Raw genomic sequence first — 17977 nt, 5'->3', positions numbered from 1 at the left:
CTGCTGTTCCGTTCATTGCTGGGTTTCACAATTTGGTGCTGAGTAGTTATGCGGTGCAGTTCTTCCAGGTGTCCCACGCTGAGGTTGCAGTCCTGGGTTTATGTTCTCTATCACCTTTGGAAAAGTTCTGGCCATTTTTCCTTCGAGTATTTTTTCTCCCCACCTCTGTCTCTTTTCTTTTGAGGACTGCATTCCCACTTGCATTTCCACTCTGGCATGTGCCCTGCCCACTGAGGGTTCTTTGGTTCCCTCCCGTAGTTTTCCTCAGCTTTGTTTGGACAATTTCTGTGGCAGTCAAATCCAGTAATCCCTACTTTTGCAACACCCTAGTAATCCACCCCATCTTTATCTCAGGCACTTAATTTTCTCCTTTTTTTTTTAAAGTACCAATATCTTTATTGTATAGCATAAAACAGTATTTTATACATTAACTCATTTTACTATAAAAATTTTACGTACAACTGCTAAGAAACCACTACACAAATTGCCCTAACATAAAAAATGAGTTGTAATTTAAAAGTCCATTGAGTTGTTTGATACATACACTAGAAAATATTTTCCCCACAGAATAGTTATACACAATGGAATTTTACTCAGCCACAAAGAATGAAATTTTGTCATTCGAAAGTAAATGGATGGAACTGGAGAACATCATCTTAAGGGAAGTTAGCCAGGCTCAGAAGGCCAAAAATCACATGTTCTTCCTCATCTGCGGACTTTAGACCTAAAACAGTTGCAGTACTGTTATTGGACATGGGTCACACACTAAGGAGAGATCGGGTACAGGAGGAATAGGGAAAGGGAAGGAAACCCAAAACTTGAAAGTGTTTCGTGTGCTCACTGTAGAGGAGCGAATACAGTAATCTTAAACTGGCAGAGGCCACTGTGGGAAAGGGACCAGGAAGTAGTGAAGAGGTCTGGTAGAGATGAACCAATGCAGGTTGTAATACACACGTGCATAGAAGCAACGCTAGGAATCTCTCTGTATACCTATCTTTATCTCAAGCTAGCAAAAACACTATGTCTTTCTTATTATCACTTATGTCTTCTCTTCAACAAAATTGGAGAAGAGGGCAGAACAGGAATTGTGGGGAGCAGGGGGGAGAGGTGCCCCAAACAATGTATATACATATGAATAAATGAATAAACAATAAAAAAAGTAGTAAAAAATGATAGCATTTCCCAGGCTTGCCCTGTAAATCCATTTAAACCAAAGAGTAGCTGAATTATACACTTGTAGTTTAAATTCTGGGACCAGAAGAAACATTAGCTCCATTTATGGAAAATAAAAGGCACTTAATTTTCACATTAGCCATTTAATTTGAGGCTGCAAGTTTTTTCCCATATCTGTATGTGACATATTCAGTCTTTCCCGCGTCTCTTCTGTTTGTTTTTTTGGATTTTTTTTGAGACAAGTTCTTGCTATCTCCAGTGGTGGAACTACAGGTATGAAACACTACACCCGGCTTTCCTCCAGCATCTGGAATATGGAACACAGTTACAGAAAGTGTGTGCGAAGTTCCCACCTCCCCACTCTGCCGCCTGTCACTTCTGGGTAATTTTGACTGATATCCCTCCCTTTCCAGTCTGGGTTATAATTTTCTGCTTCCTTTCATGCTAGATTGTTTTTTATTGGACATCCAGAGTTGTGCTGGATATTTCATAGTTCTATAAATATTCCTACACGTGGTCCTGGGATGTGGCTGGGTTATTTGGACCAGTTACTTACTGTGTGGACCTTTGGGTCTTGTTTTCATACTTGGTCAAGAGGCCAGAACTGCTTGGTGTAGGGCCATTCTTCCCTCGCATTGAGTCAAGCCCCTTTTCCTCTTCTAGTCAATGCCCTTGGTCTTGAGGCCCCTCTGGAGCTGTGGAGCAAGTCCAGCCCCTAGTGGCACTGGACCTTCTGGTGCTTCTCCCAGGGGGAGCATCTCCCGTGGGTATGTCTCAGGCTCTCACTGAAGCCCAGGACTCGCTCTGTGCTGTGTGGGGTTTTCTGCAGCTCCTCTGGAGCACCTAAGGACTGTGGCCTCCTGCCCTCCACCTGTGCCTGCCCTGGGCTCTGCCTGGTGGGGGGGGCATTGAGTGGGACAGCCATTCGCCTCTGCCTCCTCACAGTTACTGTCCTTTGTTGTGATGTCCCATTCTTGAGTAGCTTTCACACATAGTTGTCACCGGCTGTTTTGTTGCTGTTTCAGGTGGGAGTATAAATGTGGAATCTGCTTCGCAGCTTCTCTGCCGAGGTCTTTGTGCTGCGTGCACTTCATAGTCAGCCTCTGTACCTGCAAAAAGGCCACCTCCATCTACCTTGCTGAGCCATGGCCGGGAGGAGGGAGCCTGAGGCTACCAGAGCTCAGCGCATCCCCGTGCAGTGCGCATCACTGCGAGCTTATCTGTGCAGGGAGGCGAGAGGCAGAGGCTGGCGAAAGCCCCACCGCGACGCAATGCCGACGGGCAGCCTGGGCGCGGGGATGGGGGGGAATAGCCACCGGCCCCAGGTTTCACTTTTAAAGGGGCAGGATTCGCACAGGACCGCTCTGGTTCCGGGTTCCGGGTTCTGTCGCCGAGGGGCGGTGGGAGCGCGACGGGCGCGCTGTGCCGGTTCCGGGGTGGCGAGGGCTGCGGGCGGCTTCCGGGCAGCGAGGCTGGGCGTCCAGCCGGCTGGACGTGGCGGGCCGGGCGGGCGGGGCGCGGGCTCCCTTGGGAGTCGCTGTGCCCCGCGCCTCCGCCAGGGGGCACCGCGTCCCCGCGTCCGGAGGAGCCCGGAGGGGACAGGTGCAGGGGACAGGGCGCCGGCCCTCCCGCCCCCCCACATACCTGCCACACCTACTGCGTTGCTGCACCTGCCCCTCGTCCTGCCCCACTGCCCACCTATCTCCGCCCCCAAGGGCTCACCTCCTGCTTCAGAGCTGCCTTGGCACACACCTGCCCTTGCCAGCTGTCCACCTGTTGGCGACCTTCATGCTTCAGTGGTGTCCCCTCACAAACCCACTAGCCCCAGACTTCTCCACCCCCGGCCTATTTTGTATGTGACCCCACTGCCACCACAGCCGGGCTCAGGTGGCCCAGAGGAGGCTGTGGGCTGTTTCTGAGATAGGGCCTTGGCAGTGGCTGCCTGTCCTCCTCCAATGCCTGGGAAGATTACTCGGTGGGACCCTGGACCTTCACCCGGGGAGCAGAGCAGGCAGATGGGCCCAGAGACAGGATTTGGGCTGGCAGACACTGTCCTGCAAGGCCTCCCTAGTTTCAATATTCCCCGGAAGACTTCCTGGAAGAGGGGGCTTCTGATTCCACAGAGAAGCGAGGCTTTTCCTGGCAGGGTTCTTGAGGGAACAGCATAGCAGAGGTCCCTTGGCAATGGAGTGGGGAGGAGTAGTAATTTGGCCAGAGCTGAGGGGCAGTGGATGCTGGAGGTTGTGTAGATCCCAGGCTTCCAGGGCCTCGAGGGTCCTAGGTTTTATGTTGAGGAAGCTGGGAGAGTGTGGTGAATCTTGGTTCTGTGACGTGAGGGAGGAGGGGGAGTGAGCTGGCAGGTCACAGAATGCAGAAGGAGGGTCAGCAAGGTCCTGCTGGGGGAGGGGAGGATGCTGACAGAGTGCCTGTGCGGAACTCATGCCGCCATGGGTTGAGTCCTGCACCATGCTAAGCCATGGGTAAGTCATCTGTCTTCTCTGTCGCTGTTTCTTCATGGGGACAGGGGACAGGAAAACATCTGCCTGGTAGCAATTACAGAAGGAGCTCTGTCTATTGTGATTACTCACGTCCTTGCGGTTGCTATCACTATAGTGGTGACCGGGGGGAGCCTCCAGGTGGGCTGTACTTGCCTTCCTCAATGTCACTAGGTAGAGCCGGATGCCATGCTGGGGGCAGGACCTCTTTGACATTCATTCCCCGAGACCTGTCCGCAGCCTGTCACAGAGCTGGTCGGGGGCCCCTCTGCTCCTAACGACTCCCCGGGTCGCGGACCTTCAGGCCGAGGAGCGTCCCGCGGCTGTCCAGTTCGCCTCCTGCTAGGCCACTAAAGAGAAGGCTCAGGCTGGGGACTGCACAGGCTGGACGCGATTGCAATGGCTCGGTCTAGGGGCTGGGGGAGCCTCGGACCCGGGCGCGAGGCCCTGCAGGTGTGGGGTGGAACCCGTGGCCACCAGCTGGTCTCTCGGCCAGCAAGGCCGTGCTGGCTCAGGGCATAGGGGCACGCGGCCGGGCAGGCTGGGGGCGCGCAGCGGGCGGGGTGGGGGACGCGCCCGGGGGAGCCGCCCGCCTGCGGGGCCGCCGCACCGCTAGGGTTAAGCCGCGAGCCCGGTGGGCGCCCGCGCCGATTGGAGCAAAGTTTCGGGGCGGGGCGGGGCGCGGGGCGGGCCGGGACGCACGGATTGGCCGGAAGTTGTGCGGGGCGGGGCGCGCGGTGGCTCGGCGCTCGCTCTGGGAGAGTTGACAAAGCCCCGCAGGGAAGGACGCCTCGCGGCGCGGCGCCCCGGGCCCCTCGCCCCGCCGCCCCGCGCTCCGGCCCGCGCCCGGCCCCGCCGCCTGCCCACTCGGACGGCGCGCCCCGCGCCCCAGCCCGGCCCCAGCCGCCCGCGCCCAGGTAGCGCCGCCCCGCCCAGGCCGGGCCCGGGGGCGCGGGGGGCGGGATGCGGCGCCCGGGGCGGCGATGACCGCAGCTCGCTGCCCGCGGGCCCGGTCCTGACCCCGCTGCCTGCCGCGCGCCCGCTCGCCGAGCCCCGCCGAGGTGAGCCCCGCCGCACGCCCGCGATCCCCGGTGGGCGGGCTGGGGAGGGTCGGGGTGCGGGGCGCGGGCGGGAAGGGCAGGGCCGCGATCCCGGCGCGGGGCTAGGGCCCAGGCTTGCGCCGCCGCCGCTCCAGCCCGGCCCGCGGCCCTGCCCCGCGCCCCGCCCCCCGCCCCGCACCCCACGTGGGCCCCCCAGCGCAAATTTGTCCGCTAATGGCGCAGGCGATTATCTGCGGGGCCGCTCGGTGTTGTGTGTCCCGCGGGCAGGGCCCAAGTTACAAGCGCCAGGAATCCAGACGGTGTTTGGAGAGGGGGCGGCGGGGGCGGCTGGTAATTAGTGTAAACCCTTTGTCTGCCTTTGATACGCACAGCTTCTTCCAGCCGCGCTTCCTCCGCCTGGAGCGCGGCGCTGAGGGGGGCCGGACCCCGGGTCTTGCGGGCCTGCGCCCTGGGCCCTGAGCAGCGCCCAGCCCCGCGCTGAGTGACCGTGCCCCTGCCCCGGGTCCGACCAGCGAGATGACGCCGAGCCCGGCGCTGCTGCTGCTGCTGCTGCTGCCGCCGCTGCTGCTGCTGGGGGCCCTCCCGCCGGCCGCCGCCGCGCGAGGTGAGTCCTGGCGCTCAGCCCGGTGCCCTGGTCTCCGCAGCACCCGCCCCTTTCCCGCCAGCCCTGAACCCTGCCACAGTGCCCGTCTGGCACGCGCCACCCCACCCTGCCGGCCCCACCTCACCAGGCCCCCCACCGCTCCAGGGCCCCCCTCCCGCCTGGTTCCCCCTTCACCCCCTCCCCGCTCCCTGTAGGCATTTCCAGCTCACTCCAGAGTTCTCCGAGCACATCCTCCTGGCGCCCTACCTCGCCCCTAGCTCACCCTAATACCTTCAGCTCTTAAAGCGGGCAGGATCACTTGGCTTGTTGGCCAGGTGTGCTCTGACCTCAGCTCCTGCCCAGGATACACTACCCTCTTGTCTTGCACACACCCTTTCACACACATACCTGTAGTGGAGGTCAGCTGGTCATCCTCTGGATTCTTGGGGAGTGGGCTGTTTGTGGCCACAGCGGCTCCAAATGGGTCCCTGGGGACCTGCAGAGGACCCCCCCCAACCGTGGCTAACCTGGGTATGAGACATGGGTGACATCTTGACGTTGGGAACTCACCCTGACCCACCTTCCAGCTGACCCAGACCTGGGCCATATGCCTGCCCTGCGCCTGCCCATCCTAAGCAGCAGCACAGAGTAGAGGCTGGGGGAGGGGGTGTCCCCAGAGCATAAGTGGCACCATTGCAGAGAGAGGGTTGGTCTTAAAGAGACACTTGGGGAACACAAACCTCAGGCACATAGTATATACCATGCTGTGGCCTAGGCACGGCCTCCTAAGTGATGTCTTGTGAGCAGCCCCACCCCTGGACACAGCCCCAGGGAGGGTGTCCATGGCCAATGGGTAATGTACATGCTCGCACACTCCTGCCCGCCATGTGCCAGTACCAGAAGGGCACAGTGCTGGCCTCCCCCACGGTTAGGCGGGACCTGCAGCCAGGCCAGCCCTTTGGGTATGTTGACCACTCAGGAGCGTCCCTGCTCTGTCCGCCAGTCCTGAGGCTTCGCACCCCTCCCCTGCCGCCCAGAGTGCGCACTGAGCCCAACCTGGCCTTATATGGCCACGTTCGGGTGTTGGGCAGCGGGCGGCAGCCCAGGTAGGCCTTTTGCCACTGTGACCCCCCCGCCCTCCCCCCGCCTGCCAGGGACTGGCTGGCTAGAGGGTGGGGGCTGTCCAGGCGTGGCTGGGCTGGGCAGTGCCCTGGGCATGCAGGCACTCAGGCCATGCTGGGTGAGGCCCCCCCTACAGCCGGCGGCCCAGACTTTGATTCCTCTTTTATCTGTTTGGACGCCCCCATCTCTGCACCTGCCTGTTCTTTGGCCACTTGGCCAGGGCGGTTCTGGAGGCCTCTGTCCTGCCACAGTCACTGGCTGGAGCTTAAGGGCTAGAGCTTCAGGCTGAGTAGTGTATGACAGTGGGCGGGCAGCACCCTGCCTGTCAATGAGGGGGAATAGAGGGGCCATCCCCTCCTTCCTCGTCCCCTATTGGCCATGGCCTTGGGGCTGCACCTCATATCCGGCCTTGGCTCTGCTGTTGAAGGCCCTGGCCAGCACCAAGGAACTGGGAGGGAGCCGCCTTCCAAGGGCAAAATCCTTGTGGTTGGGGTGATTGGGGGGAGGAACACATTTCCTGAATTGTACTGACTTCTGCCTCCAAGCCTAACCTAGACTGGAGCGGTGGCGAAGTCATTCAAGCACATTCCTGTTTCCCCGGTGAGCAGCCCAGTTTGGACCTTAGTAGGGCTGGTGAACTGCATGTGGAATTTGGGGCTGTTTTGAAAGCCATCTCCCTGGGGTGCTGTAGTTTCTGGAATTCTGATTCTCTAGATTCGGGTCATACTTTTAAAGTTCCCCTTTGCCCAAAGTTTCACAATCTTCATGGGTTTGCCTTAGACTGTTTTCTAAATTTGTGAAAAGATAGGATTCGGTTTTCTCCATGCTACTTTGTTTCTCACAGTGGGAACTCAAGAGGTTTAGAATGAAATACCTTTCACCCACAGCACTAAACAGTGTCCAGCTTTCTGGAAGTGCCCCCTTTGCTCTTTTGCAAGGATGGCCCAGGGATAAGTCTGTGAGTAGCAGCCCAGGAGGTCATTCTCCTGCCCTCTGGACCCAGCTTCTGTGCTTGGGGTGCACTGACCCTCACTCATGGTCAAGGTACCTGCTGTGGCTGCCCAGTGTCCCAGGGACAGCACAGTCTGGACGACTTGCCTTGGGTGCTGTGTCAGGAGGAAGAACAAGGGTGTCTAATGTAGTAGGGACGCTATGGCTGGCACTGACCTCAACTCCTGGCCAGGCTACAGAAGGCCTTACCATCCCTAAGCAGTGGCTGACCAGTATGCAGCCGGGGCTGAGGTGGACACGGGGGAGCCAGGCCCAGGCGCTTCGAGGTGGGGATGTGGGCCAGCCTCCCATTCACGTCTGGAGCTCCACTCTTGCAAGGGAAAATAAATCACTGTCCCCTTGGGGTGGGGGGAGGGAGCTGTGAACAAAGTCGCCTTTGGCTGGGCCTGGAAACACCGACCGCAGACTCCTTTATCCTTTGTGCGGGAATCAATGGGCCTCAAGGCTCTCAAAGTTGCCTTTCAGCCTGCCTGCCCTGTGCCATGGCCCTAACTAGGGGAAATGTTGGTTTTTCCCCAGCTGAGGCCTCCAGCTTTGGGCCTACCCGGCCCTGGCTCACTGTTTGCTGACAGTGCTGGGGGCAGTGGGCTCATCCCCTCTTGCTGGCCACCTGCCCACCATACAGCTAGAGCTGGGTCCCTGGCCTGTGCTGTCCTCCTCTGCCCCATTGTACCTTATCTGGTGACTCTATCCCTGAAGTGTCCAGGTGACAGGTGATGGTCCTGAGCCCTCATGGATGCCCTCCTCTGCCTGCCACCCACTCCTAGCAGTGGTCATCATGAGCTCCTGGTCACGTTTCAGATGCCCAGACCAGTTGTCCTTGGGTAGAGAAGAACAGGGGCTGCTCCTACATGGGACTGCAGCCTCAGGATTCCCACAGTCCAGGACTGCTAGGGTGGGGACAGAGCAGGATGTGGGGACAGAAGGGGGCTTGGCAGGGCAGGCTTAGGAGAGGTGGGTCCTTGGAGGGCAGCCGTGGCCAGGAGGGTGCCTGCCAGCCTGGCAGCTGTTGAAATCCAAGGGCTTCCAGCTTGGCAGGAAGCACGACCCCTCTTTCCATCAGTAGAGTCTATTTCTTAAGAGATTTATTTGGACTATCCCAGGGCTGTGGAGCAAGTAATGAGGCCTCCGGGCGGGGGGTGGGGGGTTTGAGGGGAGGAAGCCATAGTGTGGAGCTGGAGGGCAGGGGAGGCCCCAGGCTATTTGGGCATGGTGATAGTCAGGGGTGCCCCTCAGGTAGCTTAGGTTCCCTGTCTAGGTTCACCTACTCAGTGGCTCCAGGGCTGCCCTCTGTACTCTGCAGTCCACCTGCCCAGTCCCCAGTGGTGTCTGTGGGGCTGGGCCCTGCGCTGGGCTGCAGATGTCAGGGCACCCTGAGGGCTGTGCAACTGTAGTCTGTAGCCTCCAGGGTCTGGGAAGCCCTGGCTGGGCTCATCGCGCTATCCTTAGGAAGTCTGTGTGTGGGTAGGGGTCAAGGGCCATCTGGCCTGTGATCGCGGGTGTACCTGGACCACCTGAGTTGGGCTGTCCAACCTAGGGGCTGAAAACCCCCATGGGGACGATATATCAGTTCAGCTGAGCTCTGTCCCAGTGACTCTAATCAGGTTAACAACCTTGTTAACACCTTTGAGGGGCTATTGAGGTATGGGTCAACATCTGGGGGCTTCTGATAGTGGACCCTAGTCCAATCTGCAGCCTGTGGAGCTGGTGTTGTGAGTTGAGGGTAGAGGCAAGGTAAAATTTGATGTCTAGGGGGCCTGGGTGTCCAGTTGATCCCCTGGGTGGGTCTCCTGGTGGTCAGTCTGCTATGGGTAGTGAACATGTGGTTTCACAGGGTGGTGGCCCCCCCGATAACACTGACGTGTGTGACCCCAACATATTAAGGAGTGTCTTGGAGCCAGCAGTCCACAGAAATGCTACCTGAGGACTACCAGACCTAGAGTGGTTATGCAGTGTCCCCAGGGCCACCTCCACCCAGCCTGCTGGTTTTCCTGAGAGATGCTGCTGGGCAGTGGGTGGGCTGGATGCTCCAGCCATCTTGCTGAAGCATGGTGTCTCTCTGTGGTGCCCAGAATAGCCTAGTTTCTGGGGCAGCCACCTGCCTGTGGATCTTACCAGGGGTGCCCTTGGTCTGTTGCCATGCCCTGATCTGCCTGGACCTGGCCCTTTGTGTTCTGGGTCATGCCCATATATGTGTATAAACATGCACACATACCTGCGAGGACCTGGAATTCAGGTCTGGGGCTGAGCCTGACCCCTGGCACCTGATAGGCACTTGGTCCCTGTGAAGGTCACCTGTGCCCTTCCTCCTGGGGAGAATACTCCACTCTTATTTCCTGACCTTGGCTTCCTGTAGCAGCCGGTTGTAGGTGGTGGGGGCTGTATGTCCTCCTTAAAATACGGGACTGGAGAAGTGCCTCGGGAGTTAGGGGCACTGGCCACACGAGGCTCAGCACCTGGTCAGCTTATCACCACTGGGCAGATGGCTTGACATCCCACCTGGGTTGTTACTTGCTGTGGCCTCTCCCAAGGACCTGTGCAGAATTCCAGAGGGCCAGGCTGGGCCTGCCTCTCCCTCTTTCTGGTCCAGGTTCCCCATACTGTCCTTGGAGTCTCCCCCATTAGGCCACTTTGCTTTTCTAGGGGGGTGCAGGGGCATAGCCGGTAGCTCCTGGCTGGCTGCCTCCATTCTATAGCCAGGCCCACTGCCTTGCCAGAGAATTCCTTCCAGGCCAGAAATTCCTGAGGCCATGCAGGGCTTGCTGGGGACTGACTGAACTGGGCCTAGCTGGCCCTGGACTGGCCAGGTGGTTCCCACACAGCACACACTCCCACTGTCTTCAAGGTTGGCTGCCCAGTAGCACTTAGACCAGTCTCTCCAGGAAGAGAACTCAGGGTCAGCAGGCCAGGACTCGAGTGGACACCACTATGTGGAACCAGACATCCCAGCTATCAGCCTGCACCTGCTCCATTCCTTGGGTTTCAGGTACACCTGGCCTTCTGGGTGTCTCCATCAGTGCCCCCTCCCCCCATGCCAGCCCGGCATCTAGAAGGCAATACCTTCCTTCCAGGGGAAGGGCTCCATGTAGAGGCTATGGAAAGACCAGCACTGGCCTGGTGCAGCTCCTGCCTGGGTCTTGAACCTCCAGGTCCTGAGTGCTACAGGGCCTGGTCTTTGTCCCCTGTGGTCACACAGTGTGTGGTATGAGTGCATGTGTGTTGTATGTACTGACTCACACTCTGAACTAAGGTTTGGTCCTTATCGGTAGACTCTCCTCCCTCTCCTCCCCTGCCCCAGTGCCCCAGTGTTCAGCTGCCACTGCTCCCTTAGAGGAGTGACAGTCTCAGTTTACCCCTGCATCTGCCTCACACCTCAGTCAGTCATTTGCATCCTGCCTATGCTGGGCTTTCTTAAGGCCTTGGCCAGGAGGCATGCAGGGTTAGATCTTCCTGGAGGAGGCTTGGAATAGGGGATAGGCAGAGGGGCCCTCAGGAGGCCCAAGCATGGCTAGCCAGCCACAGCCCCTTCCCAGAGCTGTCTCCACCTTCCCCCTCAGCTTTCTTCAGGTGGGCTGTGAGGCAGCCAGTTCCCTCACTGGCTGTAGCTTCAGGTCTTGCCTCAGTTTCCTCACTGATTGAGTGGGTTGGACACCCATCCAGGTGGAACAGTGGGGACCTGTGTTTTGTGAGCTAAATATAGAGCAGAGGCAGCCATGCTGTGGCCAACATTCCCAGGAGTCTGGGGGGCTGGGGGTGGGACAGGCAGTGGGGTACAGTGGAGCCCAGGTGGGGGCAGGGCTGGAGGGATGCTGTTTACTTTAGGATAAGGCTGGCTCCACTGGCTAGGCTGCCGCCGGTTTGGACCCAGCAGTGTGTGCAGATTGGCCCTGAGGACCATGCTTCCGGCCATCTGGAGGTCACTTGGTTCTGCCCCTTCTTGGGCGGTGGCCATGGGCAGGGCTCTCTACCTCTCCATTTGTGTGTGTCATCGTTTGGGCTCCTTCTTTCCACTATGCCCCAAGGCTTCTCTTTATGACGGGGCAGGGAGGGGCTGGAGTGACTTGTCCTGAGGCACAGTGAGGCTGGGTGTTTATACTTGAGGTGGCGTCCTGTCTGGTGTAGGAATGTTGGGTCAGCTTTTCCCCTGGCAGCCCCCAGGCTCCCTTTGGGCAGTTGTGAGTGCATGCATGTGCCGGAAGGTCTGTCCTGGAAGCCCCAGGCACCAGACTGGCCGGGGGCCTCAGGGGCTAAGGCAGGGCCTTGGCCGCTTCCTCATTGTCCTGCGGCCTGGGAGACCCTGTGAGTGGTGGGATTTCAGACAGTGACAGGTGGTGGGCAGGGTTTGCCTGGAATGGAGCTGGGACACTGAGAGGGTTGGGGAGGGGGTCTCAGGACGTCATGTGTCTTTGGGCTCTGCTGCCCCTCCCACTGTGAGCCCCTGGGACAACTGTGCTTGGGTTACCCCACTGCCCTGGGTGGTCCATTCAGGGAAGAAGTGAGCTGTCAGCCTCCCTCCCACCTTTTCTCTCTTTCCTTTTCTAGGGGGAACCAGGGAGGCAGGAGAGGGGAGGGCTGCTGTGGAGACCTCAGCTAGGACCAGGCTGGGACCCAGCATAGGAATGGGGAACCTGAGTAGAGTGGGAAACATGGGTTGGAGAAGAGAATTTTAAAAAGATGGGAAAGGGGCTAAGCCAGGCAGGTGTGGGCAAGAGTGGGGGAACTCAGAAGAGACCTTTTCCTAGGACCACCACCCCCGGCAAACCAGAGATGTTGCCTCTAGAATCCCACTGGAAGTCCTGGACCCCCCTCCCTTGGGCTGGCAGCTCCTTTTGTGGCCTACATCAGCTCCCCAGCCAGGGTGGACCCTTTGAAGTGGTTAGGGCCCCGTGAGGTCACAGCAGCCCCTGAGTCTGAGGATGCTCACAGAAGCTTGCCAGCTGGGCTGCTGAGGCAACATAACGGTAATTGCATGTCAAAAGCAGCTGGTTATGGAAAATAAATGCACCCTCGGGCCTCGTCACAACAACATCATGGAGTGGACACCACCTCTTGGCACCCCCCAACTGTGGCTGGCCTGGAGTGTTGTGCCCAGGATGTTCCTGGCCAGGGGTGGCTGCAGTGCTGAGTGGATACTCCTCACCAATGTGCTTGCAAACAACGCCTGAGGGAAGCCAGGTGCCTGTGGTTGCCCCTCCCAGTTTGGGGATGAGTGATTCCCTGTGAGGACCCCTGGTGCTGCAATTGCAGTCCCCATCCTGGCTCAGCCTCCCTTCTGGGAAAGCCTCCTACCTTGCAGCACCACAAGGTAGTGATGCCTGCAGGGTCTGTGTGTTTGGACCTGCCTTCCCAGCTGGGTAGTCACTTGTTGCCTGCCAGGCCTACACTCCAACCCCGAGGTACTTCGGCCCAGTGAGGAGTGCATGGCCCAGGACTGGTCCTCTCCCTGGGGACAGACAGCTTTGCAGGGCCTAGGCCTCTGCCGTGCACTCCTCCTATGGGTGCTGTGCCAGGGGCTGGCTCTCTGGACCCACTCCATCTCCTAGGCTAGAGGTGGCTGTCAGCCATACAGAAACTATACAAAACCCCTGCTCTCTGCAGACACCACCCTCTGACTCTAGGGCTTTAGGGTCACACCCCTGGGAGGTTTAGCCACCTGACAGGGCCTGGGTCCTGAGGCAGGCAAACAGCCCTGGGCAGATACGATCTATGAACTCAGACACAGACAGACCATACACAGATGGGACACTAGCTCCCACACATGTGTGCACACACATGCCTCACTCATCTGTAAGCATATGTGGCAGCGAATGCTGACAGACATACACCTGGCTATCCAGCCTGGGCATCAGCTCTGGCGACCTGTGTTCTATTTGTGTGGGATGGCTATGAGGTCACTGGTCCCTTGCCAGGCCTGGCTGGACCCTGGAATGATGATGGATGGGGTATTGGGGCAGGGGTGGGGTACAGGATCTGAAGTGGGATGGTCCCCTAACCAGGCCAGGTCCTGGTGGGAACATGGTCCATCCTTTGAGGGTGTGTGTGTGTGTGTGTGTGTGTGTGTGTGTGTGTGCAGTTGAGGGGAACCAGCCAGGAGCCCCACCTGTTGCCCTGTTCCTGAGGCCCCATCCTCTCTGACCAGGGGACATGTACTTCCTTCTGGTATGACCAGGAAATGGCCCTGTTTTCTTGATTCATGCTTGTAAAGGGATTATTGAGCTCTTTGGGGCTCACCTTCCTCAGGGAGGACACTGCTGATGCTACAGGCTGCCTGCCATAGGGTCCACCAGCAAGGTGCTTGGGGCTGGCACACAGTGGGCTCTGTTGAGTCTGGGCTGCTATGGTTGGAGAGGAGAGGCTCACACCTGGGGCCTTTGCTGCCTTACTGGGCAGGTTTCCTGAGTGGAGCCTAGACAGGGCTACCAGATGCCTAAGTGCCCCTGACCAAGTCCTGTGACTCCTGCAGGCCCCCCAAGAATGGCAGACAAGGTGATCCCACGGCAGGTGGCCCGGCTGGGCCGCACTGTGCGACTGCAGTGCCCAGTGGAGGGGGACCCACCACCGCTGACCATGTGGACCAAGGATGGCCGCACAATCCACAGTGGCTGGAGCCGCTTCCGGGTGCTGCCCCAAGGGCTGAAGGTGAAAGAGGTGGAGGCTGAGGATGCAGGCGTGTACGTGTGCAAGGCCACCAACGGCTTCGGCAGCCTCAGCGTCAACTACACCCTCATTGTGATGGGTCAGTTGGTGTTTGGTTCAGAGGTCATGGTTGGGTCAGAGTTGCTTGGACATGGGATATGTGGAAAGGCAACATGTACATCTGGGGGGTGGCCACACCTACATGGGGCATGTATCAGCAGGCCCTGACAGCAAACTTCCCTATGCTACCCAACTCCACCCTGCTTGTTCAGCCTGTGCTGGACCCCCCAGGAAGTGGACAGGACCCCCTGGGTCCTGCTCTGTCCTCACCCCCAAACTGAGCCTCCAGTAGTTTAGGTCCCTGTTCCACGGACCCAGCCTTGGCCTCCTCTCCTCCCGGGCAGCAGGAGTAGGTATGGGGGGGTTCTAGGCGGTGGTCCCACTGTAGGGCGGACTGAGCAGGCCACAGAGTTGGCAGGGCATGCCTTGGCGTCGGCCACCACTTTGAGGCTCGGGTTTCGGAGTTCAGAGGGGCCGCTGGGAAGCGAATGGCCTTTCTGTTCTCTTCTACCCCTGGGGCCCAGGCATAGGGGAATAGACAGGTGTCCCTGGTGGCGTGCCCTTCACACGTTGGTACCAGGCATGCCTCACCCACTCTGCTGGGCTCCCTGGTGTGGGGCCCCCAAGCCAGGCTATCTTTTATAGCAGAGGTCCTGGGTGGTGGCCTGAGACAGCCTGGCCCTTGGTCCCAGGCTTGATAAAGGAGGTGGATCTCATAGGGTGGCAGGGGAGACATTCTTCAGCATGCCCGTCCCAACCTCCCCCCACTGCCCAATGCAGGGCTCTGTAGATTGTGGAATGGAAATACTGCAGCTGCCCCCCCCCACCATATTCTTTCAAAGAGGACGATGAATGGGCGGTATGTGAACCATGTCTATGCACCAAGCCCTCGGCCCCTTGATGTGGGCTAGGGTTACTGCAGCTGCTGACTGGGCCTGGCCCCCTCCTCTCCCGGGTCCTGCAGACCCCCCGGAGCCAGGGGACTGGCCCTCCAGGCCTACCCATGCTTGTCAGGGTCACCTGCACTTGGGAGTGGACTGGCAGGCAGCCCTCGTCCAGCTGTCCCTGGACCCTGAGATGTGGGTGTGTCTGTGACCTCTGCTTGGATTCTAGGGCTGTCCAGGCTGAAGCCACACTGGGGTCTTGCAAGGGTCTCCCTGCACCTGCCTCACCCACTCTCCCTGTGGTCCTCCATCTCTCTGCAGATGACGTCAGCCCAGGGAAGGAGATCCCAGGGCCCAGCAGTTCCTCTGGGGGCCAGGAGGACCCAGCCAGCCAGCAGTGGGGTGAGCATGGCGTGGGGTGTCCTATGTGCTTGGGACAGGGAGGTGATTGTCCTCCTGGTGTCCCACAGAGCTTCTTCACTGACCTCGATGACGCCCCGCCCCACAGCCCGGCCTCGCTTCACACAGCCCTCCAAGATGAGGCGCCGGGTGATTGCAAGGCCCGTGGGCAGTTCTGTGCGGCTTAAATGTGTGGCCAGTGGGCACCCACGGCCTGATATCACGTGGATGAAGGACGACCAGGCCTTGACACGCCCTGAGGCTGGTGAGCACAGGAAGAGGAAGTGGACACTGAGCCTGAAGAATCTGCGGCCTGAGGACAGTGGCAAGTACACGTGCCGTGTGTACAACAGGGCGGGGGCCATCAACGCCACCTATAAAGTGGATGTGATCCGTGAGTGAGAGGGGCTTGGGGGGCAGGGGCAGGGACCTGACGGGCTGGGAGCTATGCTGACCCGTTGTTCCTGCCATTAGAGCGGACCCGCTCGAAGCCTGTGCTCACGGGCACGCACCCTGTGAACACAACAGTGGACTTTGGGGGGACTACATCCTTTCAATGCAAGGTGCGCAGCGACGTGAAGCCTGTGATCCAATGGCTGAAGCGGGTGGAGTATGGCTCCGAGGGCCGCCACAACTCCACCATCGATGTGGGTGGCCAGAAGTTCGTGGTGCTGCCCACAGGTGATGTGTGGTGGTCGCGGCCTGATGGCTCCTACCTCAACAAGCTGCTCATCTCCCGTGCCCGCCAGGATGATGCGGGCATGTATATCTGCCTGGGCGCCAACACCATGGGCTACAGCTTCCGCAGCGCTTTCCTTACAGTGCTGCCAGGTGTGTGGTCCCCCGGTCTCACAACCACTCAAGGTCCCCACCTCTGGCCCAGGCTCTTCCGGGGGGGGGGGCTGCAAGAGCTGACCAATAGGGTGGGGCTGCTTTCCCCCTAGGCCACGCAGGACAGGTCACCCCTACTGCACAGGGAACCCAGGGGTACCATGCACACAATCCACATATGGGCTGATCTCCCTGTCCCTGCTATGACATTTCTCTCCTTGCCTTTTTCCTTGGTCTCTTTTGCAGACCCCAAACCACCAGGGCCTCCTGTGGCTCCTTCATCATCAACCACAAGCCTGCCATGGCCTGTGGTTATTGGTATCCCAGCAGGTGCTGTCTTCATCCTGGGCACTGTGCTACTCTGGCTCTGCCAGACCAAGAAGAAGCCATGTGCACCCACACCTGCACCTCCAATGCCCGGACACCGCCCCCCGGGGACAGCCCGAGACCGCGGCGGGGACAAGGACTTGTCTGCACTAGCCGTGGGACTATGTGAGGAGCACAGTCCTCCAGCTGCCCCGCAGCATCTGCTGAGCTCAGGCTCGGCTGCTGGTCCCAAGCTGTACCCCAAGCTGTATACAGACGTGCACACACACACACACATGCACTCACACACACACTCTCATGTGGAGGGCAAGGTCCACCAGCACCAGCACGTCCACTATCAGTGCTAGACAGCAGCCACCTGTCCTCAATGTTGTGTGCCACAGGAAGGGCATGTGGGGGCCAAGGGCAATGGACAGACAGGCTGGAGAGGGAGGGAAGCAGGACACACTGGGACCCCCTGTGGGAGGCACACAGGTAGTTGGCCACACACATGGTCATACTGCCAGACAGACAGACACACATACTGAAAGCCTTGAGGAGGATTTGTGTCGCGTGACTTTGCTGTGACGTGTAGCGATGGGCTAGTTGAAGGACTCTCCCCGGCCCGTGAGGGGGGTATCTTGGTGGCCATGGTCACTCCCCCACCTCTGCCCACCTGTGTCCCTGCCCAACCTTGGCGGCTGCTTTTACCTCCACTTGCCCTGGGTGTTCAGGAGCCCTACCAGCACCCAGGGCCAGGGTGGGCAGTGCAGCCAGACCCTGAGAGGCTGGAGCCGCCCGAGGGAACTCACCCCACCCTCCCACTGCCAGAGAGAAGGGCCTTGATATTTATATTTAAGATATGAAGATAATATTAATGTAATGATGGAAGGAAGGCCAGGACGCAGGGACTCTGACCTATCCTGGGGCTCAGGACCCGCCTGGCCTTGCTGCCATGCTGGATGTCCACACCCCCATGGGGCCAATCACCCACCACCCCAAGCCCATGATGGCCCTGGCCTCTGTAATTTTATATAGAGTTTGAGCAGAAGCCTCTTATATTTAATTTATTTTGTTAAACAACAAAGTGTGCATCCTTTTCCTCATTCTGGTGTTTCTACCTGGGTTTGGTTAGTGTATATGCGTGCTGCCTGTGTTCTCATACGTATGCTGATGTGCGTACCTGTGTGTTTCCCCTCTCGGGAGGCTTCTGGAAGCTCCTTCCCTGGGCCTGAGTCCCAGGTTCAATCCTGTGTGAGGTCTCAGGTTTCTGGTTACCTCTAGTGGTGTGGGATGTCAGGGCTTAGGCGGGTGCTGACTGCAGCACTCACTCTGGTGGCTGTTTGGAGCACTGCCCACAACTGTAGTCCTGAACACCTGGTCAGATGGTGCCCCCTCCATCCTGCACATTCCCCC

General features: G+C 58.9%; 1 protein-coding gene across 1 annotated transcript; it reads left to right on the top strand.

Moving 5' to 3' along the window:
- The first annotated feature begins 4648 nt into the window (after positions 1-4648).
- Positions 4649-17667, top strand: Fgfrl1 (fibroblast growth factor receptor like 1). The gene is made up of 7 exons (XM_020177286.2): positions 4649-4729; positions 5101-5333; positions 13909-14181; positions 15347-15427; positions 15534-15818; positions 15899-16255; positions 16502-17667. The coding sequence occupies exons 2-7, from the start codon at positions 5246-5248 to the stop codon at positions 16927-16929; spliced, it is 1512 nt and encodes a 503-aa protein (XP_020032875.1). The 5' UTR covers positions 4649-4729; positions 5101-5245; the 3' UTR covers positions 16930-17667.
- Positions 17668-17977: the final 310 nt, after the last annotated feature.

Source organism: Castor canadensis, chromosome 9, assembly GCF_047511655.1.
Source record: "Castor canadensis chromosome 9, mCasCan1.hap1v2, whole genome shotgun sequence".
In the NCBI taxonomy this organism is placed as follows: domain Eukaryota; kingdom Metazoa; phylum Chordata; class Mammalia; order Rodentia; family Castoridae; genus Castor; species Castor canadensis.
This window is presented reverse-complemented; position numbering and strand designations above follow the sequence as displayed.

Excerpts from the sequence above, each read along its gene's own strand:
- Fgfrl1 (XM_020177286.2), top strand. The coding sequence starts at position 5,246 with ATGACGCCGAGCCCGGCGCTGCTGCTGCTGCTGCTGCTGCCGCCGCTG. Across the intron at positions 14,182-15,346 it reads CTACACCCTCATTGTGATGG|ATGACGTCAGCCCAGGGAAG; the intron begins GTCAGTTGGTGT and ends ATCTCTCTGCAG. Across the intron at positions 15,428-15,533 it reads CCCAGCCAGCCAGCAGTGGG|CCCGGCCTCGCTTCACACAG; the intron begins GTGAGCATGGCG and ends CCCGCCCCACAG.